Source organism: Manacus candei, unplaced genomic scaffold (assembly GCF_025592945.1).
Source record: "Manacus candei isolate 608988 ecotype Guabito, Panama unplaced genomic scaffold, ASM2559294v1 h1tg000071l, whole genome shotgun sequence".
NCBI lineage: Eukaryota > Metazoa > Chordata > Aves > Passeriformes > Pipridae > Manacus > Manacus candei.
The window spans coordinates 4,013,801-4,039,630 of NW_026138119.1; the positions used below are offsets into that span (position 1 = coordinate 4,013,801).

Here is a 25,830-nt window from a genome sequence, read left to right on the forward strand (position 1 = left end):
CCGGCGCGGCGGCGCCTGCGAGGCCCGGCCCGTCCGACGTGGCAGCGGCAGCAGCGGCACCGAGCGCGGCCCGGCCCGGCCCCGCCGCCCCCGCCCCGCCCGCGCCCGCCCGGCCCCGCCATGGGCCACAACGACATCATGAACACCGCCGAGGACTTCGCCGACCAGGTGGGTGCCCGCCTAGCCCGTCCGCCTGCCTCCCCCCGCCCAGCCCCGCTCCGCGCCGCCCGGGCGGCCTTTGTGGCGCTGGAGCCCAGGCCGGGATGGCGGCCGGGTCGCGGCCGCGCTCTGGTGGGTTCGTGGAGTCGTGGAGTGGTTCGGGTTGGAAGGGAGCTTGGGGATCGTCCGGTTCCACTCCCCTGCCGTGGGCAGGGACACCTTCCACGAGAGCGGGCTGCTCCAACCTGGCCCTGGACACTTCCAGGGATGGGGCACCCACAGCTTCTCTGGGAAGTCCATCCCAGCCCCTCACCACCCTCACAGGGAACAATTCCTATTATCTCATCTAAACCCTCTCTCTTTCCTCCTCTCTCCCTTGTCCTCTCGCTACACGCTCCTGTAAATAGTCCCTCTCCGTCTCTCCTGTAAGTTCCCTTCAAGGGGGAACTTCCCTTCCTGTAGGTTCCCTTCCAGTTCCCTCCGAGGGGACCCCGGCCCGGCTCAGGCCCGGGGGCCGCCCTTGCCCCCAAGGGAGCGCGGCGGCTGCGCCTGGAAAGAGAGTTCTTGGGAATGGGGCTCCCTTCCCCCGGGAGGGAATAATGGGAAGGGGAGCAGGAATCTGAGATGCCCTGGGCTCCGTGCGAGCCGTCCCGGCTGGTGAATGGGGCACAAAGGGGTGTGGGGAAGCAGGGTGAGGTGTTGGGGACAGGAGAGCGACCTGGTGATCTGATCTGGCACGGTTAGATGGGATATTGGGAAGAAATTTTCCCCTGTGAGGGTGGTGAGGCCCTGGCACAGGTTGCCCAGAGAAGCTGTGGCTGCCCCATCCCTGGAAGTGTCCAAGGCCAGGTTGGACAGGGCTTGGAGCAACCTGGGATAGTGGAAAGTGTTTCTGCCCATGGCAGGGAGTTGGAATGAGATGGTCTTTAAGGTCCCTTCCAACCCAAACCATTCTGTGGTTCTATGAAACCCTGACCCGTGTCTGGAAACCTGGAAAAGGCTCCTCAGCACCGTGTGCTGTGCTCAGGATCGGGGCAAAAGGAAAGCAAAGGAGCTGATGTTGTCTTGTAATCCTTCTCACGTTTGTTTCAGCGGAGGCCCGCACTGATTTCTCTGTTAAATAGAAGCTTGAGATCTCTTACCATATGTGAGAGCAGGATTGTTTTGAGTGTAAGTAGTTGCTCTGCTGGGGATGGTGTTGGAAAGATCTTCACAGTCATGGTGATTCATCTAATTGACAATGAGAGACAGCATCTAATCACATTCAGCAAATTCGCTGGAAAATCTGATTCTGCCTGGTTCTACAACTCTTCTGAATCAGTGTGAGTTGTGTGGAGCAAGATAACACGTCACAGCTCCAAGGGGGCTGTGCTGCCTCTGTGTCTTTAACTGATTTCACTGGGAAAACCTGTTCTGCACTTCCTCCCCACCCCCAGATGGAAGAAGGAAGACTGGATTTTGTGGCAGAGCTTCTTATGGTGTGTGGAGTGTCCGATTTAAGGGATGTCTGGATTATCTTGGTCATTCTCTGTTTACCTTGTCCTCTCGTTCCTTTTAGAGGAGAAAGTAAACTGTCACTGCAGTGTTCACATTACTTGCCAAAATTTACAGTGCTTGTCCTGACCTTTTTATAACACCTCTCTATTTATTCCTGTGGGGTTATTTCTAGATGTCCTTAACACACCTTTTTTTTCATACTACTGAAAGCTCTCTTGTCCAGCTCAAATGCAGTTTGCTTTCTCCTGAAATGAGCTTTAAATGGCACAAATTTATTTGTGCTTGACCACATCCTATTTAAAGATGAGTCTTTAGCTGCAGAATTTGGAATGTTTGCTACACTTGCCATCAGATTGCAAAATAGTTTTTATGGCATTCTGAGTAATAACTCCTGTGATAATCCTGCTTCTAAAGATCTGCCTGGTAGCTCTGTCAGGTCCTTTCAGTCCTGTCTATGCTGCTAAAACTCAGTATCACACCAGTGTAGGAGTGACTTGCTAAACAATAACCTTTGGTATATATTGTGAAGTTAACACTTGGCATATAGGAGCTGTTAGTTCATCTTGGATCAAAAAAAAAAGTACTTGGAACATTTGGACTGAAGTTATGTTGAAATTCCCCTTGGTGGAGGCTGAACAATGGCTGTTCTGGGAGCTGAATGCATTCTCAGTGATATTCTTGCTTTCTCCACTCCCTGTACTAGTGCTCAAGACATAATGAGTCTTAATTTCTGTAACATAAAAGCCCTGTGGGAAAAATGTTATAGCTAATTCCATGGCTTATCAGTAAATCCTGAATGTCTCTTACAAAGGCAAGAATAATCTGTTCCTTAAATTCAAACAGTAAATCTTAGCTTTTCTCAGATAGTGTAATTTCCCTTTGAATTAGCAAATTATGCCCTAGATGCCAGGATACTCAGCTGTAATAAGTGGCTCTTAATCCAGAGGTGAACTAATGCACTGAAGGCACAGTCTTACAGGCAGCTAAGCTTGCCAGACAGCCAGCTGCCAGTGAAAGGGGTTGTCCTACTTCTCCTGAGGCTATGGCCCCCTTTTCTCTCTCACCAGCACTTCTGTCACTGGACTGGAGAGCTGAACTGGCAGGAAGAAGAAAAACTGAGTTTATTTTTTCTGTTGGTTCAGTTCTCTCAGTGTTTGGGTCAAGGGAGCAGCAATGCTTGGGGTGGGATTGCTGCTCAGGGGCTGCTCAGAGCTTAGGAATTCCCCAGGGCTGCAGTGAAGGAGACACTGTAGCACCAGCCCAGTGTTATTAATTAAGTAATTCACATGCTCAGGAATTAAGTCCTTTTTTAGTGATTCTTGTTAAAATATTACATGCTGAGCTCTTCAGTGCAGTCACCATGTGCTGCTGAGAGGATCATACTGAAAATAGCTGGATCTGGGGCCTGCACTGAGAGTTTAGGGTTGTCTCTCCTTTGTAATCCCTTTGTAAGAGGGAGCAGATCCCGGGCAACTTTTGTAGTGTCTGTAATAATAATCTTTAGGAATGTGGGTGCCTGGTATTTCTGCTGTTCTAAAAAAAAAAAATTATGGACAAAAATGCAAGGAAACTATTGAGTCATTGTAGTGCAGGGAAAGGGCTGTCAGGGCTGGGGGGAATTTATTTAATTTTTCAACATAAACGCTGGTGCATCTTGTTCAGATAATTCTAACATAGAATCACAGAATGATTTGGGTTGGAAGGGACCTTAAAGTTCATCCAGTTCCACTCCCTGCCATGGCCAGGGACACCTGCCATTATCCCAGGTTGCACCAAGCTGTGTCCAGTCTGGCCTTGGACACTTCCAGGGATGGGACAGCCACAGCTTCTCTGGGCAACCTGTGCCAGGGCCTCACCACCCTCACAGGAGACAATTCCTTCCTAATATCTAACCTAAATTTCCCATCTTTCAGTTGGAACTCCTTGTCCTCAGAATGCTATTTTGCAGGTAACAGAAGGGAGAAGAAAACATTTCATTTCTAGTCTGAACTTCACATGTGTTAGATTAAAAAAATTAATTTTGAAATGTTCTCTAGAACTTAGTCAAGTCAGTGCACTGATCCTTTATCATTATAAGCCAAATAGCCTATTCTGGTTAGGCTGGGAAAAGAATCTTCCCATGGAGAGTGATAGTAAAATGCAATAAGTGGAAAAATCCCATTTTAAAGATTTCATTAATAAATAGCCTTTTGGGAAAGGGAATTGGTATAAAGCACACTTTAAAATTGAAAAGCACTGACATGAGAAATCTGCCTGCAATTAAAAACCTGATGGAGATTGCTGGCAATGTTCTAGCAGGTCAGAGCTCTCTTCCTCCCTTTGGAAATAAGTGGGAAAGCCTCTTGTTCCCAGTTCTGACAAATGATTTGTAGACATTGATCTAATGAATGTGATGGACATTGCTGACCTTGTGATTTTTGGGTGGGATCTCTTGAAGTGAATGTATTCAGGTTGGTGAAAGGAAGTGATTTTTCTCTCTGCCACAGGATTGAGCATCCTCTTCCAGGAAAAATGTGTAGTGTCCCAGATTGCCAGAGGCATCTCTCCTGTCAGAACAAACCAGTCCCTTAAAATACAAGCTCAGTACTTGAGATATGCCTTTATCAGGAACTCCAGACTAATGATGCTGTGCAGGTCACCAGGGTTTCTGTGTAGATGAGCAGAGTGCTGTTCCTCACCAGGATCAGAACTTCCTGATCCAAGAACACACACACAGGAAAGGCTTCTGTACTTGGACAGGACACAGCTTGGTGACAGCAAAAATTCCCAACTCCTGGCTGTGTATTGCTCTTAAACTACCAGTAATTATGCTACAGTATATACACTTTTACTGAAACAGACTGGACTGTCAGCAAATTTAAACAGTTGGAGGTGGGGGCAAAATGAGTCACTTTTGAGTTACCTCTCTTTTGGTCAGGCTTTGAGGTTTGAGTATTTCAAGCCTCCTTTTGAAAAATGGGGTTTGAGCAGAGATTTGATTTAGGGATCCCTGGATCATCTTGTACATCTTTGCTTGTTCAACTTAAAGGAGCATTTAAATCTATCTTTGCCTTTCTAATCCCATTAGGGGGGGAAGTGGCAACACAAAGCCCCTCTGGCATATGTCAGTGAGTTGGCTGCCAGCACAGAACCAGCTGTTCTTCTTTAAAATAGTTTTATTTAGCATTCTCTTGTGTTTTCTCATGATGATTTGCCTCTTCCAAGGAGGCAGCACATGGAAAGAGCAGTTGATGCAAAGCCCACAGCAGAATAAGCCATTCAGTTATTTGATGTCACGAGTTTAGTGCTGCCACCTCCATCAGTCGCAGCAGTTTTGGTTTGGGGTATTTACCCAAATAAATTATGGTGTTATGGGTATTGTGCTCAGTGGAGGATGAGTTTCTAGTCCCATTTTTTAGCTGCAGATCTTTCACTACAGAGTTTCCTGTATGTGCTGCTTTATCTATGTGAATCACAAAGGAAGTGGTCTTGGGGTGCAGCTTTTGACCCACATCTTGCTGGTGATGTGCAGGGACTGGTACTATTAATTCAGTTCCACTTCTGGAGATCTCATGTTTCATATAACTTACTCCATCCTTAGTTAAATTAGTTGGGTGATTTATACTCAGATCCTCTAATTGTAAAATCACTTGATGTCCGTTACATTCTCTTCCTGTAGTTTTGGTGTAATTGTTCTCTTCCTTTCTCTCTGGATCTCCATGGCCAGTGGTTCCTTTGGCTTGGATTTTTAGCCTGTTTCTGAAGCTTATTTAAGCTTGCTGTGTACAGGGGGTTCAACTTGAGTGTAGCTCAGTAACTGCAGCTCCATGAGCTGTGGGTGTCCCCAGATGATGTGTGTCATGTCAGGAGGTTGCTCAGCACTGGAACTGCCATAGGCTTGGCCTTTCTGACTTGTCTGGAGCTGATTGGATGTGTGCACTCATGTTTAATGGGCAGTGTTGAATTCCCTCTGTTTGCCAAGAGGACAGATAAATGATAAATGTCTTCATGGATCCTTCACCTGGACAGTTGTTTGGTTTCGGGGAAGTGGAAGATGAGATCAGCTCATCATGACTTCAAACCAGCAAAGATGAGGCCTGGAGGCAGATGTTTGCTGCTTTTTGCAGCCTTTCCACAGCAGTGCTGTGGAAACAGCAACAGATAACCCAGGTTATCTGTTCTGTATCTTACAAACCCCTTCTGATTTGTAAGAACTTTATTCTTAGTATTCCTCAGCAAGTTTCCTCGAACTCACAGTGAAACCCAGGAGAGAGGAAAGCTGTAAACCAAGATGTATGTCTCATTCAGTGACAAAGATCACAAATTTTCCTTCTGACTCACTCATCTAACTGTTGACTGGGTTAAAAAAAGCCTGAAGTGGCAGCCCTGAGGCAGAGTACAGCTCCACTTAAAATGCACTTGATTAAGGTGAATTTTGACCCTTAGACTCTGGATACATGCAATACAACAGTGCAGTTTGTCCTGATATTGACTATTTAATTGACTATTAAGCATGTTTGCTGATTTTTTTTTTCCTCTTGTGATAATCTTCAGTTACACAGTAAGCCAGGCTTGTCATTTGCATAGCCTTTAGTATTTTCTGATTGCTGCTGCAGGAATAAACTGTCAGAAATGGCTTTTGTCTCCTTCCTGGTGGAAGTCTCGATTAAGTAATAATGAAGCAGTGCTGCTTAGAAAATGGAGTGACAGTTAAACTCTTATCATAACCCAGAGGCAGTAAATTTTCCTGTGCACTCCACAGCCCTGTAGAACATGGTAGTCCAGACCTTGTTTGGCAATTCTGCATTTGTTACTTTATTGTAGTTGCAGAGCAAACTGACCCAGGAGCTTGTAGGATGAAGGGGGATGTGGGCTCAGATACATCTTGCATTCCCAAGAACTGAAGCTCAGCATCTGTTACATGATGATATCATTTCCTTTTAACTATTACATTGAATTGTGTATATAAATGTGTGTTTCCTTTCTGCAGAGGATGCTATTTCTAATGGAAGTAAAAACTTGCCTAGAGGATAGAGGGTGCAGTTCCACGAGTACATGTGTTGTTTTTCTGAGCTGTTAGAGGGAAGGAGCTTGGCAGAAGGCTTAGTAATGTTTTTTAATTTGTATAGAATTTGTCTTCTCTCAGCCTGGCTCCCTGAATCGGTTTTTACAGGGTGGTGAGTGCCCGAGCATGTGGGTGGGAGCAGGATTGCCCTTTCAGCTCCTGGCTATCTGATAGTTGAGCTGTAACATGAAACCCTGAGATAGAGAAACTAAAACCAAGGTCAGCCTTCATTAGTGAGAGCTCCACCAAAGCACTGTTCCTGTTACATAGGAAGGTGCTGCTGGACTCTGCTTTTCTCCAAGTCCTTGTCCAAAAGCACAACGACAGGTTTCCCCCACTGCTCCCAGCTGTTCCCAAACTGGAGTGGAGAGGCATTTTCATTAAATCCAAGTCGAAGTTTCTCCGTAGATGTTGATGACCCTGTGTGCATGAGAACTGCTGACCTCAGAGTCTGCAGAGAGCGTGGATCTGTCGTTGCTGAAGTGTCCCCTTCCCTGCTAACCCTGCTGTGTGCCCGTGCAGTTCCTGAGGGTGACGAAGCAGTACCTTCCCCACGTGGCCCGGCTGTGCCTCATCAGCACCTTCCTGGAGGATGGCATCCGCATGTGGTTCCAGTGGAGCGAACAGAGGGACTACATTGATGGCACGTGGAACTGTGGCTACTTCCTGGCCTCCATCTTTGTGTTCCTAAATCTCTTTGGACAGCTGAGTAAGTGGTTCTCAGGCTGGTGAGGTGGGTGCCAGGGCGCTCTGGTGTGTCCACAGCCCTGGCTCGTGTGGGCACTGGGAATCATGGAAGCGTGGGACACCTCCCTGATCTCCTCATGGCCACTGACAGCTCAGAACTGATAGCACTGCATGGGCTGAATGAAGGGAACTCTTAACAGACCTGCTCCAGCCTTTCCTGGAAGCAGCTGTAGAGAATTTATTGTGACATACTGCCTCTGAGTCAGAGATGCCAAGAATCCATCAGGACAATCTGCTTTCAGTTCTGTACATGCATTCATAAACATATACCACACCCTGGAGTTTTCTAAATGAAATACTCCTATTTTCTTAAACGGAGCAGTGTTAAGACTTTTTTTTTTTTAAGGATATTCACCTCCATGGCAAAGTCTTACCCTGTAAGTGGGTACATTTACACCTGAGTGAGGTACTTGTGTCATAGATTTTTCCCAATCCCAGGAATGAAAATAAGCCCAGAAGCAGAGCTCTGCTATTTGTGTGTTGGGTGGGCTCAGGGTATCAGAAATGGAGAGTGGTACAATTATTTTCTGTTTATATTATATCACTGATTTACTCTTCTTGATTGTCAATTTCTTATTTTGTGTCTGGATTTAGATTTTTTTGCCCTAATTTTTTTGTGTAGAGGGTCACCTTAATTTGATATAGTTGCCAGTCCTCATGTCAAAGTGGCAAAGGCTGTCAGTGCTTTGTGATGGAAGACTTGAGAAAGGATAGAAAACAAAACCTTTCAAGGAAAAGGAATGCAGTATGGTTGCCATAACAGTTATCTCATTGACCAAAAAAAAAAAAAAAAGACAATCCATAATTAATTGAGTTTGTTTTTAAATTCTCTTAATGCTTTAGCACAGATGGCTGCTGTGTTGGGGACTGTGTTCAGCATGTTCTTACCCTTTATAAAATAAAAGATACTTCTGGATTTATAAAATGTTTTAAAATGCACTAAAACTTCTGAGTTCTCAAACTGATTTGTGCCATTAAAACTTCCTGCCTGATGCTCTTCATGGCACAGCTGAAGGAAATGAGAGTCTGCTCAGTTCAAACCAAGTTAACATTCCTGCAGCAGTTTTTCCTGTGCACACCACAAGTGTAACTGTGTTCAATTTTCCCAACTCAGGTGGCTGTATCCTGGTGCTGAGTAGGAACTTTGTGCAATATGCCTGCTTTGGACTGTTTGGAATTATAGCATTACAGGTAGGAGGCTTAAGTCTTCAGCCCTTCTAAACTGTATCTTTCAAATCTTCTCTCATAGCCCCAGCACTACCAACATGTTTAAATATAACTTGCAGCCCTGGAATTTTTCTCCACCCTGGCCTAGTGCCAGTCCTTGATGGCATTGAACTATTTTGCTGCTTCTGTTCTTCCGATGTGCCCGATAGATCCTTGGCTGTAACTGCAATTAGTCAGCTGGAGACATTCATTCAATACTTGACCTTGACCAATTTAGGAGGAGTAACTGGCAGTTTACCTGTACATCAGTTCATGAGCCAAATGTGGAACTTGCAGTTGCTTTGGCCTTCAGCACACAGCTTTTACAAAGAACTGTCCCCATCACAAAGGATCCTGGCTAGTAGCACCCTTCCCCTACAAAAACAGTGAATTTTGAGGGGGGGGCTAAAGTACAAATCAAATTCTGGCTTGCATCCCCTGTTTTACAGGGACTCATTGGACCACATTGATGTAATCTACTTTATTTCTTTCAGTATAAATTAATTGACTTCTGTTATGGCTGATACAGATTTGAGATTATAACATAAATTCAGACCTTCAGTGTAATTTATATGGTGTTTTAACCTGTTTTATTCTTTGCCTAGACTATTGCATACAGCATTCTATGGGACCTGAAGTTCTTGATGAGGTATGGCTCCTTCTGAAGGTTTTTATGGGAACAGAAATGGTGCTTGGTGAAAGAGGAAATTATATCTGTGCATAGTATTTACCAGAAAGATTTTGCAAGTGATGCATTTACATTAAAAAAGAAATGACAGCACTTGAAAAATCAGTAGAGTCTGTATTAAACTGTAGAAAGCAGGCTTAGTACTGTGAAAGGGAAAGACTAATCCTAACTCACTAGGATCTAAGTGCTTCTGCTGCTAACCTTGCTGACAGCTCACAAACAAGTGTTTAGACTGGATCAGTGAGTTTCTACTATTTCCTAAATGGCTAAAATAGCAATTGTGCTTATGCATGATTGAAGGCATTTCCCAAGAACACTACAGCATGTGGACACTGGAGTGGTCCTGGGGTTTCTGGGATTTTAAATCTCCCCCTCCCTAAGGAGAAAACAGGGTTCTTAAACATAAGCATTCTTGTCAAATCCTGAATGATGGCTGGCTGTTACCAGGAGGACAGCACAAAAACTATACTTTGGGCTTACTACAGCCCTGTAAATGTGTAACTTCTTAGCAGCACTGCTGCTCTGTTTTCTCAAAGCAACCTCTGAACTACTTTGGCATATATGGCTAAACCTGAGGTACAGAGTAACTTTTACACAGCTAAATTCATGTTGTAACAGCCACTAAAGCCTGACACTGTGCCTGAGCTGGACTTCTCTGGCAGGCTGTACCTGTCTGCACAGGCTTGTATAAATCCTTGGTGTGTTCCTCCTTGTGTAAATCCTTGGCATGCTCAGCTCTGCTGGGGCTGGGAAGTCTGACCCAGGCTAACACATCACGCGGTGCAGAGGTCACTCCTCACTCGCATGTAGCTACCGAGCTGAAACTGTCAGATAAGACATTATAGATCAGTGCAAACTGTACTAAACTGCCTTTTTTTTTTTTTTCCTCCTTTCTCCCCATTCCTGTGTTTCTGTAGGAACCTTGCCCTTGGGGGAGGCTTGCTGCTGCTTTTGGCTGAGTCGCGCTCGGAGGGGAAGAGCATGTTTGCCGGTGTCCCCACCATGAGGGAAAGCTCTCCCAAGCAGTACATGCAGCTGGGGGGCCGTGTGCTGCTCGTCCTCATGTTCATGACACTGCTACACTTTGATATGAACTTCTTTTCTGTAAGTATCCCAGTGTAAAACTATGAGTTGAGGAACTAGAGTACAGTATCAGTGCCCAGATGGGCTGCAGGGCCTGCTCAGTGCTCATCATTTAAGTCTATTAGTAGAATTAATAACTTAGAAACTAAGTTTAGATCATCTCTGCCATGACAACGTGGATGTTTGTGTCTGTGTTTAAGAACTGTGTGAGTTTATGGTTATTTTTTTCCTTGCAGATTCTGCAGAACATTGTGGGCACAGCCCTGATTATCTTGGTGGCAATTGGCTTCAAGACTAAGCTGGCTGCCTTGACTCTGGTCATCTGGCTGTTTGGCATCAACATCTACTTCAATGCCTTCTGGACCGTCCCAGCCTACAAGCCCATGCACGACTTCCTCAAATACGACTTCTTCCAGACCATGTCTGTCATTGGAGGGCTCCTCCTCGTGGTTGCACTGGGTCCCGGTGGAGTTTCCATGGATGAGAAGAAAAAAGAGTGGTAACAGGAATAGCAACACTTCTTGGGACATAATGTATTAAGTCCAGAACTGATTCTCTATGGATTCAACAAAAACTGCCAGCATTTTACACGTACATGCCCCCTTCCTATTAAAGGCACAGATGTTTTGAATTTGATTTACTGTGGCACCAGTAATATAATAGATAAAACCCTATTTCTCCAAGGAATGTTGCCTAGGCTTATTCTAACTTCCTAGATTTGGAACTAACCTAAGGAACCTGCATCTTGCTGATGCTTCAGTGAGTTGCAGTAGAACGGTTGCTGTCTTGAGTGTCAGCAGTGTCTTAAAATTTGAAGAACTGTGAGCAGATACAGCTGTACCATTCAGTGTGCTGTTGGGTTCTAGCTATAACTAAAAAAGTGGATCCCCTTTCTCACCCTCATCACACTGTCTTGTGCATAAGGAGTTCCATTGCTGGTTATAGCATTGCTTACCAGGGTGGAAAGCAGCATCAGAAAACAAAAAAACACTCTTGTTTTGCTGCTCAGAGGCCTGTAATTCCCTTTTGTTTTGTCAACAGAGGTAGGTCTTTCCTGCCCCCCAAAGAGAAGGCAAAAAGAAAACACTGAAAGTAGTTGTAGCCCTTTATAGGTAAGAGAAGAGAGGAGGTTTTCTAACATGTCCCAATTCTGCCCACGAGGGGAACAAGGGAGAATCCCGTCTTGTTAATCATGAATCCTGTATTGCTGATCAGATTTCAGGAAGGAAGTGGGGGAGATAATCCTGGAGAGACAGAATGTTAGATTCTGTGAAAATTCCGTGCCAAAAGAGCTCTTTTTTCAGCATTCTTTCCCCAAAGTTGCTCCTCCTGAATTCCCAAGCAGGGAGCCAACTTGTGCTGCAGGTTCCATAATGAAGGCTCCTTTCTGCTGTTAACCAGCTCCCATCCATGTATGTCCCAAACTCTTATCTGAATTGCAGGTTATTGGTGAAAATGTCTTCAGAATTACAGAAACTCCCCTCTTCCCTGCACTCAGTACATGCCAGATGAGAGCAGTCAGTCTTCTAATCTATAGTCTTTGCTTCTTAGATTCACTTCTGTCAAGTCTCTTGGCTGTGAAGTCCCAGCTGTCTGAAGAGCCAGGGTGCTGAGCTCTTGACAGCTCCTTCTCTCTGCCATCTCAGCCACCCCTGGGCTGTGCAGGGAGGAAATGTGGAAGTAGCCCTTGTGCTGCCATAGCCCCCGTTCCCAACTCTGTCTGCAAACGGTTACAGCCGAGGAATCCAAGTGCAAAGCCTGGGCAGTGGATAAGCAGCCAGGGATGGACCTTCAGAGGGAGGAACTCCTCAGAGATGAAGGCCCTGTTTGGCCTCTCAGTGCCACAACCTCTGTGCCATGAACATGCTTAGTGCTGCTCCAAGGAGGCATTTTGTCCTCTGCTAGTCAGCTAGGTGAGCCCGTTCACTAGACTGGGGAAGAATTCTAGACAGCATGAGCCCCACCAACTTCCTACCATTACACTGATTACCTTGCACTGTTGTCTCCCTTGAGGAAGATGCTCAACTGTGTGTTTTTCCAGGAGGAATTCAGCTGAACATCTCCAGTGGGAGGTGTTTCCTGGAGTCTCCTGGTAGGGACTCTCAGCTGGACGGTTCAGCTTTACGGTTGCTTTTTTGGAGAGAAAACTAGGCTGAGAGAACTAATGAAAAATAGAAGAGCACTGTTGAATGTTAAACCAGGGATTTCATCATCTTAAGGGGAAAATAGCCAATGTAAGGGCAAGATGTGCTGCTGCTGCTGGAGGAAGCCAATTGCTGTCACAGAACAGTTAGGGTTGGAAGGGACCTCAGATCATCTAGTCCAACCCCTGATGTCCAAATTGATGGGAAGGGAATTCAGCATTAAGGTCAGGTCACAGGCAGCTTTCTTTGCAAGAGAAGTTTTCACCTCAACTGTTCCCTGTGCCTGACTCTTCATAGCTAAACAAACCAGTCCTTCAGTGCAGATCTGCAGCACAGGAGGCTTTTACTCGGTGTCACTGCAGGTCTTGTAACGGTTTTGGACTCCATCAAGGCAGCCATTCTCAGATACCTGAACTGCTGTTGATGTTCATAGTATTTATACATGGAATGACAGAAACTACTCCTGTAAGTAGCCCCTTAAGTTGGCTTTCTCAACTTCCTTGTGTCCTGTCTAACTGAGGAGCTGGATGACAGACCAGTCTGAAATACTGACCAGTTTCCTCTGTGAAAACCAAGTCCCCTTTCCAACAAAAGACCCCAGATAAGGAACTGATACTGTCCTTGCAGCAGGAATACTTAAATACTCAAAGGGCACAGTTAGGTGGAGGGCATTATCAGATACTTCTAGGCAGCACAATGTTCAGAGTTACTAACTGTGAGCCCCGATGCAGAAGATTCTGGTTTCCTACATAAGCTGCTGTACTTGTGCATCTCCCAGAAATACAGTGACCTCTCCCCATGGCTGAGAAGCTCTGACAAAGCAGGATGTCAGCTACCAATTGGCTCTGCAAAGTGTTCTGGAATTCATTCTGAATATATTTTTGCTTTCTATGTGGAAAAAAAAAAAAGAAATAAGTATAAATTCTCATTTTATGCTGTATTTTGTACCTTAGTTGTGTTTGAAAATGTTTTGATTTTCGAAAACAATCAAAATAAAACGATGGCATCTTTGTATCCACTTGGCGTGTGTGGCTGGTGATGCTCCATGGATGGGCTCCCTGGAGGAGCTGGTCAGGAGGCTGCTGTGCTTTCCTGCCTACCAAAAACCAGCTTTCTGTAAAGAGCTCTGAGTGCTGAGCTGTCTGCACCTGACTGCAGCAGAAATCCTTCCCTTGGTGTGGGGGTGGCTTGAAGCTCTTTGAATACAACTTAATTCCACCCCACTACTCCCCTCTGCACCTGTAACAGTTAACTGGAATGGGCAAACACTTGTGCTCCTACTGGAATTGTTACACAACAGGCTTCAGGCCAGGTATTTGTCATAAAATTTATTTCCCGTTGGTTGCCTTCTTGAAGTTCTTGGGTTTTCGATGATGGCTCTTGAATTTCTTCTTTAAAGGGCCCGACTGTTTCTGTAGAGAAGAAAAGTTCAATCAGCTTATTTCCAACCCCCAAATCCATCTTTATATATCTAATGTATGCCTGCTTCCCAAACTGAGTGGGATCAGGGGATGTCCTGTAAGGCAGCGCCTCAGAAGAGATCTAGAAGGATCCTGTGACTGCAAAAAGGTTTCACATATGTTTTTGTATTTGGAGGACATTCAACCCACAAGACACACATCAGCTCTGCTGAGACTGTGTGCAGCCGGATGCCACCAAAGATGAGCTGTTTATACAGGCAGGAACATCGCTCACTACCACAGAGAGGATAAACATTGCCTGGCAGCAATTCACACCTCGGGATGCAAGTCAGTGTCTGGCACACAGGGAGTCTATTCTGAACAGCTTTGCACCTTCTGCTGGTTCTCAGACAGGAATAGATGGAACACCTACGGGATGGGATCCCAGCTCCACACTCCCCTGCTGCTGCAGGCAGTGGGGTGACTCCCACCTTTCCTCTCTTGTTGCCCACGGCTCTGCTGACATCCATCCTTCCACCATCCTCTCCGTTCTTGGCCCCGTCATCCTCACTGTCCGTCGCAAAGTCATCGCTGCCCTTTGTGGTTTGTGCAGCTGATGGGCTTTTTTCTGGGAAGAGTGCAGCTAAAACACAAAGATTTAGCTCAGAATCAGTTACCTGTGCACACCAACTTTACTTTGAGAGCAGCTTAAAGGTGATTTGCCAGTGGTGTTTTATTGGAAATGTGCCCGGTTGTCTCACTAATCCCATTCTGGGAACTCCAGCACAGGTGGAGTTACACAGATCTGCACCTCCAGATGTAAGTCAGTAAAACAGGATGACTAGCTTCTGTCAGACTCAAGGACTTGCTGAGAAACAAGGGAAGTGGGGATACCTAAAGCAGCAAATCCCAGTGGATCTTGCATCCCTCCCCTCACAGCTTACATGATCCAACTGCTTATCACTTAGTGATAATGCTATTTCTTATTTGGTGGTGGTAAGCTTTTCCAAGACACGAAAACCCCGAACTGGATGGAAGAGCAGCAGGGAACAGTATAAAGAAACCAGGAGAAAATCAGCCAACAAACTTCTTCAGGACACAGATGACACCATTGTTCTCACTCACGTGGGTACAGGTCACTCATGCTGTCGTCTGTCTCCTCTCCATCCTCGTCACTGGACTTTGGCTCCCAGAATTCCTCTTTCCTGTGAGGTTTTCTGCTCCCATTCATTTGGTCATCAGGATGCTGTGCCCGCTGCTTCTTCTGTCGCAGGCAGGCAGGGACATACTCCACTCCTTCCCTCTGGCATTCCTCATCTACCAGAGGGAGAGTCAGGCAGCACTGAGCCAGGCAGCCCAGTCCCCAAGTCCTTTCATGTCCAGCTCAAGCTTATAGGAAATGCACCTCCAAAGTTCAGGATGCTCCACCCCAAATATACAACCTATATAATCTCCAGCAGCACTATGGATCAGAGATGATGTTAAAACAGATTGTGCTGGATACATGAACTCCCTGGGGGAGTTTCAGAACTGATCCTCTCAAGGAGGGATGTCCCAAGGTATTTACTAGAGGCCAATTGCTCCCTACATCTGGGATCTTCCTTCCTAGCTGAGGAGCACACACAGCAACACAATGATGCCAGTCTAAAGAAAACTATCCCACTCCCTTCACATAGATCCACTGGAATCCCAACAGCTCAATGAAAAAAAAATTGTCTGGTAACAGTTCCAGAAAAGCTACTTACACGTTTTGAGGGCCTTCTGGTAGCGCTTCCCTTGGACATGACGCAGGACGTGCTCTGGGAACTTGTTGATGTGTCTGAGGGTGAGCTTGCAGAACAGCTGGTGTCTACAGACACAAAAAGAAAGAGCCAGCAAGAGTTTAAGTATGCTGTTACTTCATAACTTTTCACTTACAAGCACCGTACTCAAAGTTGATAAATACTTCACAGAGCCTTCCCCAGTCTCCCAAAACCCATAAAAACTTTGTAAAGCTCAACCACTTTACATCTGAGATCGAACAAAGGGTAAAGCATAACACAACACAGAGGAAGAATACGTACAAATTCTTTGTGCTGGGCACTATGTGGGGCTCAAACGTGCCGTAGTCGAACTCTTTGGCTGTCCTTATGAGCCGCTGATACTTCTTGCCGCTGGTATAAGCCTGCAGCTCCGACAGCCGACAGGGCATCTCGTGTCCTGTCAGCCTGCATCTCACCTGGAAAAAAACACGAATGGGCAGCAAGCCCAGGGGATTCAATCAGGTTGGAAAAGACCTCTGAGATCAAGTCCAACCTGTGACCCAACACCACCGTGTCAACCAAGACCATGGTCTTTCCTTGAACACCTCCAGGGTGACTTCACCACCTCCCCGGGCAGCCCCTTCCAGTGTCTAACCACCCTTTCTGTATCCATCCCGGTGCTGGGAAGGGCAGGACCACCGCCCTCCTTCCCGGCCTCCCACAGCTGCAGAGACACCCCCAGGGCCGGGAGCTCGCCGGGGCCGAGCCCACCGCGTACCACCCTCACGATCCCCCAGGGAGGCGGCCCCATCCCCTCAGGGCCCCGCTCGGCCGCACCTTGCCGGGCCCCGCGGGGCTGAGCAGCGGGTGCTGCCTCAGGAATCGCCGCTCGGCCTCGGGCACCTCCGGCCCGGCCACGCCGCCCGCCGGGCCCGGCGCCGCCATCGCGAGGGGCCGGGCCGGGAGAGCTTCCCGTTCCGGGGCCGCGGGCACGGCGGGGCGGCGCGGGGAGACCGCGGGTGCCGGCCGGGGTGGGCCGGGCTGGGAGGAGCGGGGCCCGTGGGGCCATGGCCGGGATGGTGCTGAGCTCCGGGCTGAGGCTGCTGCGGGAGCGGCGGGGCCGGGTGAGGCTCGGGGGAGCGGGGCCGGGCCGGGGAAACCCCTCATGCTGTCCCCTGATCCCGTCCTCTGATCCTGTCCCCGATCCTGTCCCCTCCTCCTGTCCCCTGATCCCATCCCCTGATTCTGTACCCTCATCCTGTCCCCTGATCCTGTACCCTCATCCTGTCCCCTCCTCCTGTCCCCTGATCCCATCCTCTGATCCTGTCCCCTCATCTTGTCCCCTGATCCTGTCCCCTCAAGCAGTCCCCTCCTCCTATGATCCCATCCCCTGATCCTGTACCCTGATCCTGTACCCTCATTCTGTCTTGTCCCCTGATCCTGTCCCCTCCTCCTGTCCCCTGATCCCATCCTCTGATTCTGTACCCTCATCCTGTCCCCTGATCCTGTACCCTCATCTTGTCCTCTCATCCCATCCTCTCATTCCGTCCTCTCATCCCATCCCCTGATCCTGTCCCCTGACCCTGTCCCCCATTTGTGTCAAGAATACAGATTAGGCTGCTGCTGCATGTGTTTGCTGATAGCATGGATGGAAGTTCATTTGCTGTGCTATAGTCAACTCTGCAACTGCAATCTAACTTCATTTTGTTTTAATTATAACCTGGCCTGTAGTGTTTCACAGGCAGTTGCTCAAAATCAATGAGGAAGCAAAATTTCACACAGTCATGAAGGTGACTGATACCACCTAGACAGAAGTTTTACACAGCAGAGATGCTACAAAGGATCTTTCTTATTCCATGTAGGTATCACCTTGCTTGATCAGAGGAATGTTTTTTGGATATCCCCTAACTAAAGCAGGTTCTGGGCTGGTTCAGCACACTAAAGGTAAGAATGATGCCTAAGATTTGTTTGGGCTTCTGCCCTGCTTCAGCCTAATACCAGAGTGACATTTCCTGCAGGAATCTGGCACCTCTTCTCTATAAATCCTGTTCCTCATTCTGTTTTTCTCTAGATGTTTGCTTGAGGTTCTGCAGACCACGGAGTTCTGCAGCAGCTGCTGACACATCTGGTGATGATGCCTTACTGAAATGGGGCCTTCTCCTGGTCCCTCTGACCACCTTTGGTCTCGGCACATGGCAGGTACAAATAAATATTTAATTTTTTCAGTAAATGAGCACTTAAGGGCTGTCAGATTTTTTCAGTCTCTGGCTGATTAATTTAGTCCAAATCACAGACAGGGTAAAGATTTGCTGTTGTTTTACATTTCTGTTTTCCAAGTGTCCATTTGTAAGTCCTTAAAGGAGAGATTCTTGTTTTTTACACTTTTATTTCAGTATATTTTCTCAAATGAAAGTCAGTAGCCTCCATTTTCATGTCTCCAATTACCCTGTTTTAGGCCAGGTCTGATGAAAAAATTACAACCAAGATTTCAAGGCTTGCTGAGGTTATTGCATTGCTCTGTTCTACCCTAAAGAATTACTTTTGTGTTTGTGTACTTTCAGGTTCAGCGACGAAAGTGGAAATTAGATTTGATTGCACAACTGGCATCAAGAATTACAGCAGATCCTATCCCTCTGACATTAGAGTATGGAAGCTGGGATGGTTTATTATCTACAGGGTGCTGGGGATATTAGATATGGACCCTGCACTAATGAGCTTGTGCTGAACTAACCTGCATGAAAATGAAGGACTGCAATGGGAATTGGGATGTACCAGCAAATTAGAGAGAGATCCTGTTAATTTTCTTATTTTTAGTAAAAGTATAAGTGTATACTTTCCTATGGGGTATTCTAAATGCATGGGAAAAGGATGAATCTCTGTTCAGGAGAATGTGGGATGTAGTTCATACCATATCTAATCCTGGGGAATGAGGGCGTGGTTGCTGGTGTCTGACGTCCCAAAGGAATTATTCCTACAACAGGTAGTCTTGGATGAACAGCAGGTCCTGCCCCATGTGTTGAGCAGTTGTGTCAGATATGAGAGAGGTTTTTAAGGTCACTTGGCCACCTGGCACAACTGTCAGAATGTCTCAGTTTTTGGATTTCATGGTCTGGGATGGGAAAGAAATGCTTCCCATGGCTGGATGCACAGGTAGTGAATCCACCTGCTCATCAGCTCTGTGGTATCTGGGTTGCAGATATCATGGAAAAGAACTTCTCTCAGGATACTCCTGATCATCACTCCCTGTGATGGTAACAAAATATTGAGCCAGCTGCATATTCCATGAGGTGTTTGTCTTCTGCTTGCCAGCTGGCTCTAGAGCGAACCATTAGGGAAAAGGAGAATCCCATGATAAAATCCCCTAATTTAATCTGCCTGTCACAGCCATGATTTTGTTCTCCTCTTGTTCCATGCAGCCCCATGGAACTGAAGGAGCTGGAGTACAGGCCTGTGAAGGTCCGAGGGCGTTTCGACCACTCCAAGGAGCTCTACATTCTGCCCCGGTCGCTGGTGGACCCGGAGCGGGAAGCCCGGGAGGCCGGGCGGCTGACATCCCACCCGGAGAACGGAGCCAATGTCGTCACCCCCTTCTACTGCACACAGCTGGGGTGAGTTCAGGAGAGTTGTGGTCCACCTGAGCACCTCACTTCCATTTGGAAAAGCTGAATTGTGGTTAGATTTACATCAATCACTCCCCCTCCCTTGAAAGGTTTCTCTCACAGACTGTGCGGTCACTGAGGCTCAATTTGAAATTGTGTTTAAATTCCCCTTTAACGTGCACTTTTAACATTTTCTTTTAACATGACAAAAAGAAATGGCAGCAAACATGTGGGTTGTTTTTCTTTGGTCTTTGGTTCTAGGCAGCTGCAGGAATAAATTTCCTTTCAGTCCTGAGACTGACTTCTGTGTGTAACTCTAGGGTCACGATTTTAGTCAACCGAGGATTTGTGCCCAGAAAGAAATTGAAACCGGAGACCAGGCTGAAGGGACAGGTAAGGGGGATCCAGGGAATGTGGGGTGTTACTTTCTGCCCATCATGGGAAGTGACTTAAACAGTCATTGCCCTTTTCAAAGACAAACCTTTGTTTCCCACCTTTTCGTTAGTAAATAACGTGTTTTACAAACAAGGAGCTGTTCTTGTTCTGCTTTTTTCCCCCGTGTTACAGCACATCCAGGATACAACAGCAAGACTCGGTGTGCCAGAATATGAGATGAATCTTGAAAGATTCCTTTTTTCCTCTCTGCACTTCTCCTTTAGATTGAAGAGGAAATCGATCTCACGGGGGTGGTGAGGTTAACAGAGACCCGCAAACCCTTCGTGCCCGAGAATAACATCGAGCAAAACCGCTGGCACTACCGAGACCTGGAGGCCATGGCCAAGGTGACCGGTGCTGAGCCCATCTTCATCGATGCAGATTTCAGTAAGTCACACAGGAACCCAACCCCACCAGTCTCCCTCCCTTTCTGTTCAGTTTGTTACTTTCCCTGGGCACCTGGAAAGGTAGAGCCATAGAATCATTTGTAAAGACTTTTAGTATCAAGTCCAACAAGGTATTGCATCTTTCTCTTCCTGTACTCTGCTGTCCCAGTTTTGAAGGTCACAGGGGGACTGAAAGGGAGCTGGAAAGGGACTTTAGTCAAGAGCATGGAGTGGTAGGACAAGGGGGAATGTTCAAACTGACAGAGGGCAGGGTTAGATTGGATATTAGGAAAAAAACTCTTCCCTGTGAGGTTGGGGAGGCCCTGGCACAGGTTGCCCAGAGAAGCTGTGGCTGCCCCATCCCATCCCTGGAAGTGTTCAAGGCCAGGTTGGACAGGGTTTGGAGCAACCTGGGATAGGGGAAGGTGTCCCTGCCCATGGCAGGGGCTGGAATGAGATGGTCTTCAAGGTCCCTTCCCACCCAAACCATTCTGTGATTCTATGAACTTGGGAACACCACTGCCCCAGGAGCAGGGTATCCACCAAACTTCCACCTTCATCCCCTCACAGCCAAGGCAGCTCTGCACTGTGCAGGCTGAAGATTTAACTTGGCTGTGTCATCCCTGCAGGAAGCACCGTCCCAGGGGGGCCCATTGGTGGCCAGACCAGAGTGAGCCTGCGGAACGAGCACATGCAGTACATCATCACCTGGTAAGGCACCACTCTGGCTGACCTTCCCTGGGGTGCTTGGGGATGTAAAGTCCTGCCTGCATGAACTTTTAAGCTACAGAAGCCTGAATTTTTAACCTAAGTAACATTTCCAAGGTGATGTGAAATAATCAGTTATTGTAGCTGCCCTAGAAAGGTGCAGTCCACCTTGGAAAGGTGCAAATGTGTGGCTTTATTCTCTCTCATAGGTATGGTTTATGTGCTGCAACCTCGTTCTTGTGGTACAGGAAATTTATACAGAAGATACCTCGGTGAGGGGAACGTGTAACCTATTTGTACTACAGTCAGGAGCAGACTTTTATGGAAGACAGGAGCCTGATCAGTCCTGAACAGCTGAAACAGGCAGGATTTCAGGGCACTGTTCCACAAACATGTGCCTCTAGCAAGCTGCAAATCAACTTTTAAGCAACCCCTGCAGACTCTGAGCTCCCACCAGCGTGACTTGGCTGCAGCTTGGAAGCACTGAACTTAAAACAGTAATCAAGGACACATTTTTGTGTTGTGGTTGATTGTAAGCTACATTTTAACATCTGCAGTGCTGCGTTTTCCAAAAGACAAATCCAAAGGATTTTGTGAATCAAAGTTTCTTTGCATTGAATAGCCACTCCTGAGGTCAAGAGTGGCTCAAAGTCGTTGCATCAGAGTAAATAAAGGCCTACAGGTCTCTGCTTTGTGACTTGTGTTCAAGGGAGAGGAATTATTACACAGGACTAGTAATCAAGGGCAGTTGTTCCAAGTGAAATACTAACCTGCTCTGTGCAGCCACTTCTGCACAGCACTGTTCTGTCATTTCATGGAAGGCAAACAGAAGTCCAGTAGTGCCACCCCTTGCCCCCATTAACAGAGACCACTGAAACTTAGCTGGGGTTTATTGTCTTTATGTACAAAGCAATCCAGTACATCTTCAGCCCAGCTTAGTAGCCAGCTCTTTAGCCTTTGCTTTTTCCAGCTTAGCAATGCGAGCCACCGATTTTGGACCCAGGACATTCCCGCCCCAGTGACGACGGATCTGCAAAGAAGGGAGGACAGGTTGGAGGCCTCATGCAATCAAACTCACACAATTCCACTCCTTTCTGCACAAGGGGAAGAGCTCCCTCAACTACAAAGCCCTACACATCTCAAGCAACTGAACTATATTTCAGTACAGCAAAGAGAAAGAAGAGCTTAAGATTTTTCCCCACGATGGGTTCAGCCATCAAGTAACTCCTGGACTTGGGGGATGGAGTTCAGCCAAGCAGAACCTGTTGCCTTTTCTACAATCCTTGCCCTGGCATTGCACTGTTTACTTCTAACTTGGTGACAGCATTCACATTTTACCCCATCCTTGGGTAAAGAATCTGGGTACACCATAAGCAACTCTAGGTACACCATAAGCAACTCTGACACCCAACAGACTATAAGCTGGTGTCACTATGTCTGAAAAAATCTGAGTATCTCTGGGAAGCTTTGGAGAATTTTAACAGAAAAAATCAAAGACAAGGACAGCAGCACAGAGGATCTTACCTCATCATATCTGTCATTGTAGTTGGTCTTGACAGCCTCCACCAGCTTGGCAAGGGCTCCCTTATCCTCCCTGTTGGTGACAGTTTAAATTTTTTTAGAGCCTTAATTTAACATTTTCCATAAATATTTAGCCACGGGATTTGAGAACTTCTAGTGGCAAACCCAGTTTTTCAGGTTAATCATAAGCATCACTTGCAAAGGGTTAACACTCCAACCCATCAATACTTTAGAATCTCCACTGCTCAGATTAAGGCTAACAGTTCCACACACATATTTTAGAGTAATGATCCATTTTGGTAACCCAAAATAACCTGCAGCTTCAGGATCCAGCTGACACATTTTTATTAGACATTAAAAAGGTGTTATTTCATTTTAGAGAGACCCAAGTTTGCTACTACTTACGGGTTAACCTGGGTGAAGGCAACCGAGGTACAAGTCTTCCTGTGGACGAGTCTGCCCAGCCTGGCTTTGCCCTTGATGATGCAGTAGGGCACTCCCATCTTGCGGCACAGGGCTGGCAGGAACACCACCAGCTGAGAAGGAAAGGGAATTGTGCTGTGTAAAGGAGGGAGAACATCTTTTCACCCTTGGCATCAGCCTGGGCTGTGGCCAACTGCTCAGTGTTAAAAAGCTCGTTTTGCTCTTCACTGCTGGTTCAGGTGAAGAAATTCAAAACATCATTGCAAGGGCCCAGCCTCACTGTCACACCGACTACAAATATGCATAAGCATCCCAGTTATGGTAAATGTGTATTTTTATGCATTCTCCTTCATGCAGTATTTGTCCTAAAATGCACTTTCACCCCAAGACCACTTCTGACCCCACCTTAAGTTCCATGGGTAGCCTGTACCATGCTCACCTCAATGGGGTCTACATCGTGGGCAATAACTACAAGCTGAGCTTTCTTGTTCTCCACCAGAGTTGTGACACTGTTAATACCTGAAAAACAAGTTATAGATAAGCTTTGATTCTGCTCACTCTATTTTCAGAGCTTTCATAAAAGCCTCACACAACCAGCTCAGGTTCCATAGCGCAGCCTCATTATGGAAGTCGTGAAAACTTTCCACATCAGCAGCACAAAGACATTTCATGGACAATTTGCTAAAGCTCAGGGTTAAAAAGCTCGTCTTTTTTGCTCTTCACTTTGAGCTCAGGTGAAGAAATTCATACATCATTGCAATAGCTTGTCCAAGCCTGTTTATCAGTTTTCTGTCTAACCAAGCACCACACTCCTCGTTTGCCATCAGCCAAGTCCAGGCACACAGTCACCTGCTCGGAGGACGGGTGGCCTCTTAGTTGGAGCATCTCCCTTTCCTGCAGCCTTCTGCTCAGCACGTGCCAGGAGCCTCTGCTTCTTCTCTTGCTTATTTTCTGGCCTGTATTTGTGTGCCAGCTTCAGGAGCTGTGTGGCTGCAAGAGAACATCTACTCATTAGTTGCACAACCTGAGAATCCAAGCATCACTTTTTAAAACACTGAAGTGCATCAGCGATCTTGGTGGTTTGTCATCATGTGTGTTTAGGCAGCAAAAAGTGATCATCATTTGCACAGTCCAAGAGAAGAGCACCTTCAGAGCCCCTGTTTACCTCTAAGTGCACCTCTGATGGCTGTGAGAGCTCCTTCACTGTCTGGATGAGGAAATGCCTGTGGAGCCCCACAGCAGTTATGGTTAGGGGTGATGCACTGTCCTCTTTAAAGCAAGAAACTTGTTTGGCAATATCTATGAGAAGGGAGTTACTCTACACAGATCCAAGTTTTCTTGCATAGACACTGTCACCTGGAAAAGACTTTTACTCATTCAAAGAAGATCCTGAAGTTCCTTCTTCCTTCATTTCAATGCCAGGCTGGTTTTCCTCCTACAGGTTTCTCAGTGTGTTTACACAATTAGAAGAACCCTGGGAGATTCAAGCTGGAAGAATGGACTCTGATGGAAACACAGTTAAGGTAATGCTGGGTTTGGGTCCGTAAGTAGCAGCTTTGTTGTTTTCTAACACCCTTTTCAGGGTACACAGCAGCAATCAAGGCTTAAGGCAGCAAATTCACACACCAACTCTCTATCACTGTTAGAGCCTCCCTAAACAGACATGCTCCAGATTTCAGTCTCTCTCCCCTTCCCGGAGGCACATCCCATTCAAACCCAAGGATGTGAGGCACATCCTTACCTGTCTGGCGGTCCAGGGCCTGGGTGAACTGGTTAATGGCAGGAGGCACCTTGAGGCGTTTGTAGAGGATGGATCTCTGGCGCTGCAGCCGGATGTACCGGGGCCATTTCACAAACCGAGTGAGGTCCCGCTTTGGCTGGATGTCCTGTCCTAAAAAACACAGCCCTCAGCTCAGAGCTGCCCCAAACCCACAGCAGCAATAGCAGGGGGCAGCACAGGGGCATCAGTGATCTTGGTGGTGATGTGTCAGCACAGCCACTCAGATAGCAAATATTCTTTCACATCATCTGCACCCCGTACAAAAGTGGCACTGCACAGAGCTGAATTATTTGCCACAAGCACAGGCAAAAGGGAAAGATTCACTCCAAAAGGAGCATATAATGTATCCATTAGGACAAGCAATAAGGGAAGTCGGGCAAATTGTCCAACACCACTTTCACATGAAGGACAGCAGCAAACTCCAAGCAGCAAGGTAACTGCCTCCATCACCCTCTCCACTCTACAGCATTGATTTGTTTATAATTTAGACATCTGTCCATAAAACAAAGTGGAGCAAACATCCCAATTACTCACCAATGCCAAAGTTCTTGGGCCTCTTCTCAAAGAGGGGATTGACGACTTTCTTGGCCTCCTGCTTCTTGACTACAGCAGGGGCCGGGGCCACCTTCTTGCCCTTGGCCTTCTTTCCTTTCGGCTGCAAGCAAGAAACACACACTGCCTTCTACTGCCTCCAACACTTGCACGTTACCCTCCCACCCTGGAAACGCGTTTATTTTCTCAGACAGAAAATAAATGCCACCTCCCAGAGCAGGGAGAAGAGCCAGAATAGCTCCCTGCTCTTCCAGAGAGCGCAAATCTTCCACTTTGCCTTTACAAGGTTTACAAACCTCCCGGAGCGCGACAACGACCAAACGCGCGTGTCAATGGCCTCGCTCGGCCCGGTGCTCCCCGACAGCAGCCAAGACACCCCCACAGAGGTGACGGTCCGACCACGGGGACCCGGCCCACACCGGGGACCCGCCGCGGCCCGGCCGCGCTGCCGGAGGTAGAACAGGCCCACACCCGGCCTTCCGCGGCCACCGCGAATCGGGCACGGAAGGCCCTTCCACCGCCTCCCATGGCTGCCCAGCGCCCGCGCGGCGCTGCCCGAGGTGCCGCGGCCCCTCGAGGGCGGCGGATAGAGGCAGATGGAGGCGGATGGCCCCGGACCCCCCCGGCCGCCGCCACCACTCACCATCTTGGGCGGAGGGAGAGAGGGGCGGCGCGGGGCATGCCGGGAGATATCGGCGGGGCGCCGCGGGAGGTCT

The 25,830-nt window shown here is 47.3% G+C and overlaps 5 protein-coding genes and 4 non-coding genes across 12 annotated transcripts in view; 2 read left to right on the forward strand and 7 right to left on the reverse strand.

Annotated features, from left to right (window-relative positions):
* ADAMTS13 (ADAM metallopeptidase with thrombospondin type 1 motif 13) overlaps nucleotides 1-25,830 on the reverse strand; it is a 66,393-nt gene that overhangs the window by 40,085 nt on the left and 478 nt on the right. The window lies entirely within an intron of this gene.
* On the forward strand, nucleotides 22-13,501 carry SURF4 (surfeit 4). 3 transcript variants are annotated; one of them, XM_051807845.1, is made up of 7 exons: nucleotides 34-168; nucleotides 1,252-1,329; nucleotides 7,223-7,409; nucleotides 8,562-8,638; nucleotides 9,259-9,302; nucleotides 10,259-10,445; nucleotides 10,661-13,501. In XM_051807845.1, exons 1-7 carry the CDS (start codon nucleotides 121-123, stop codon nucleotides 10,925-10,927), a joined length of 888 nt encoding a protein of 295 aa, XP_051663805.1. In that variant the 5' UTR covers nucleotides 34-120; the 3' UTR covers nucleotides 10,928-13,501. The 3 variants fall into 3 exon arrangements, with proteins under 3 accessions (XP_051663806.1, XP_051663805.1, XP_051663807.1); XM_051807846.1 differs by lacking the exon at nucleotides 1,252-1,329 and having other exon boundaries at nucleotides 22-168; XM_051807847.1 differs by lacking the exons at nucleotides 34-168; nucleotides 1,252-1,329; nucleotides 7,223-7,409 and adding an exon at nucleotides 7,474-7,824.
* Nucleotides 13,882-16,707, reverse strand: SURF2 (surfeit 2). Its single transcript, XM_051807849.1, has 6 exons — nucleotides 16,548-16,707; nucleotides 16,032-16,186; nucleotides 15,714-15,817; nucleotides 15,094-15,285; nucleotides 14,460-14,611; nucleotides 13,882-13,980 (listed from the first exon to the last, which is right to left on the reverse strand). The coding sequence occupies exons 1-6, from the start codon at nucleotides 16,653-16,655 to the stop codon at nucleotides 13,897-13,899; spliced, it is 795 nt and encodes a 264-aa protein (XP_051663809.1). The 5' UTR covers nucleotides 16,656-16,707; the 3' UTR covers nucleotides 13,882-13,896.
* Nucleotides 16,720-21,535, forward strand: LOC127480094 (surfeit locus protein 1). The gene is made up of 9 exons (XM_051807844.1): nucleotides 16,720-16,834; nucleotides 17,573-17,654; nucleotides 17,782-17,909; nucleotides 18,272-18,354; nucleotides 19,127-19,318; nucleotides 19,630-19,702; nucleotides 19,969-20,131; nucleotides 20,760-20,841; nucleotides 21,048-21,535. The coding sequence occupies exons 1-9, from the start codon at nucleotides 16,778-16,780 to the stop codon at nucleotides 21,112-21,114; spliced, it is 927 nt and encodes a 308-aa protein (XP_051663804.1). The 5' UTR covers nucleotides 16,720-16,777; the 3' UTR covers nucleotides 21,115-21,535.
* On the reverse strand, nucleotides 21,711-25,825 carry RPL7A (ribosomal protein L7a). Its single transcript, XM_051807848.1, has 8 exons — nucleotides 25,758-25,825; nucleotides 25,097-25,217; nucleotides 24,524-24,673; nucleotides 23,632-23,772; nucleotides 23,222-23,301; nucleotides 22,765-22,895; nucleotides 22,363-22,432; nucleotides 21,711-21,868 (listed from the first exon to the last, which is right to left on the reverse strand). The coding sequence occupies exons 1-8, from the start codon at nucleotides 25,758-25,760 to the stop codon at nucleotides 21,764-21,766; spliced, it is 801 nt and encodes a 266-aa protein (XP_051663808.1). The 5' UTR covers nucleotides 25,761-25,825; the 3' UTR covers nucleotides 21,711-21,763.
* LOC127480275 (small nucleolar RNA SNORD36) lies at nucleotides 22,975-23,048 on the reverse strand. Its single transcript, XR_007907809.1, has one exon. It is a non-coding gene; the product is annotated as a small nucleolar RNA SNORD36 (small nucleolar RNA).
* Nucleotides 23,466-23,542, reverse strand: LOC127480280 (small nucleolar RNA SNORD36). The gene has a single exon (XR_007907814.1). It is a non-coding gene; the product is annotated as a small nucleolar RNA SNORD36 (small nucleolar RNA).
* Nucleotides 23,843-23,909, reverse strand: LOC127480282 (small nucleolar RNA SNORD24). The gene has a single exon (XR_007907816.1). It is a non-coding gene; the product is annotated as a small nucleolar RNA SNORD24 (small nucleolar RNA).
* On the reverse strand, nucleotides 24,743-24,815 carry LOC127480281 (small nucleolar RNA SNORD24). Its single transcript, XR_007907815.1, has one exon. It is a non-coding gene; the product is annotated as a small nucleolar RNA SNORD24 (small nucleolar RNA).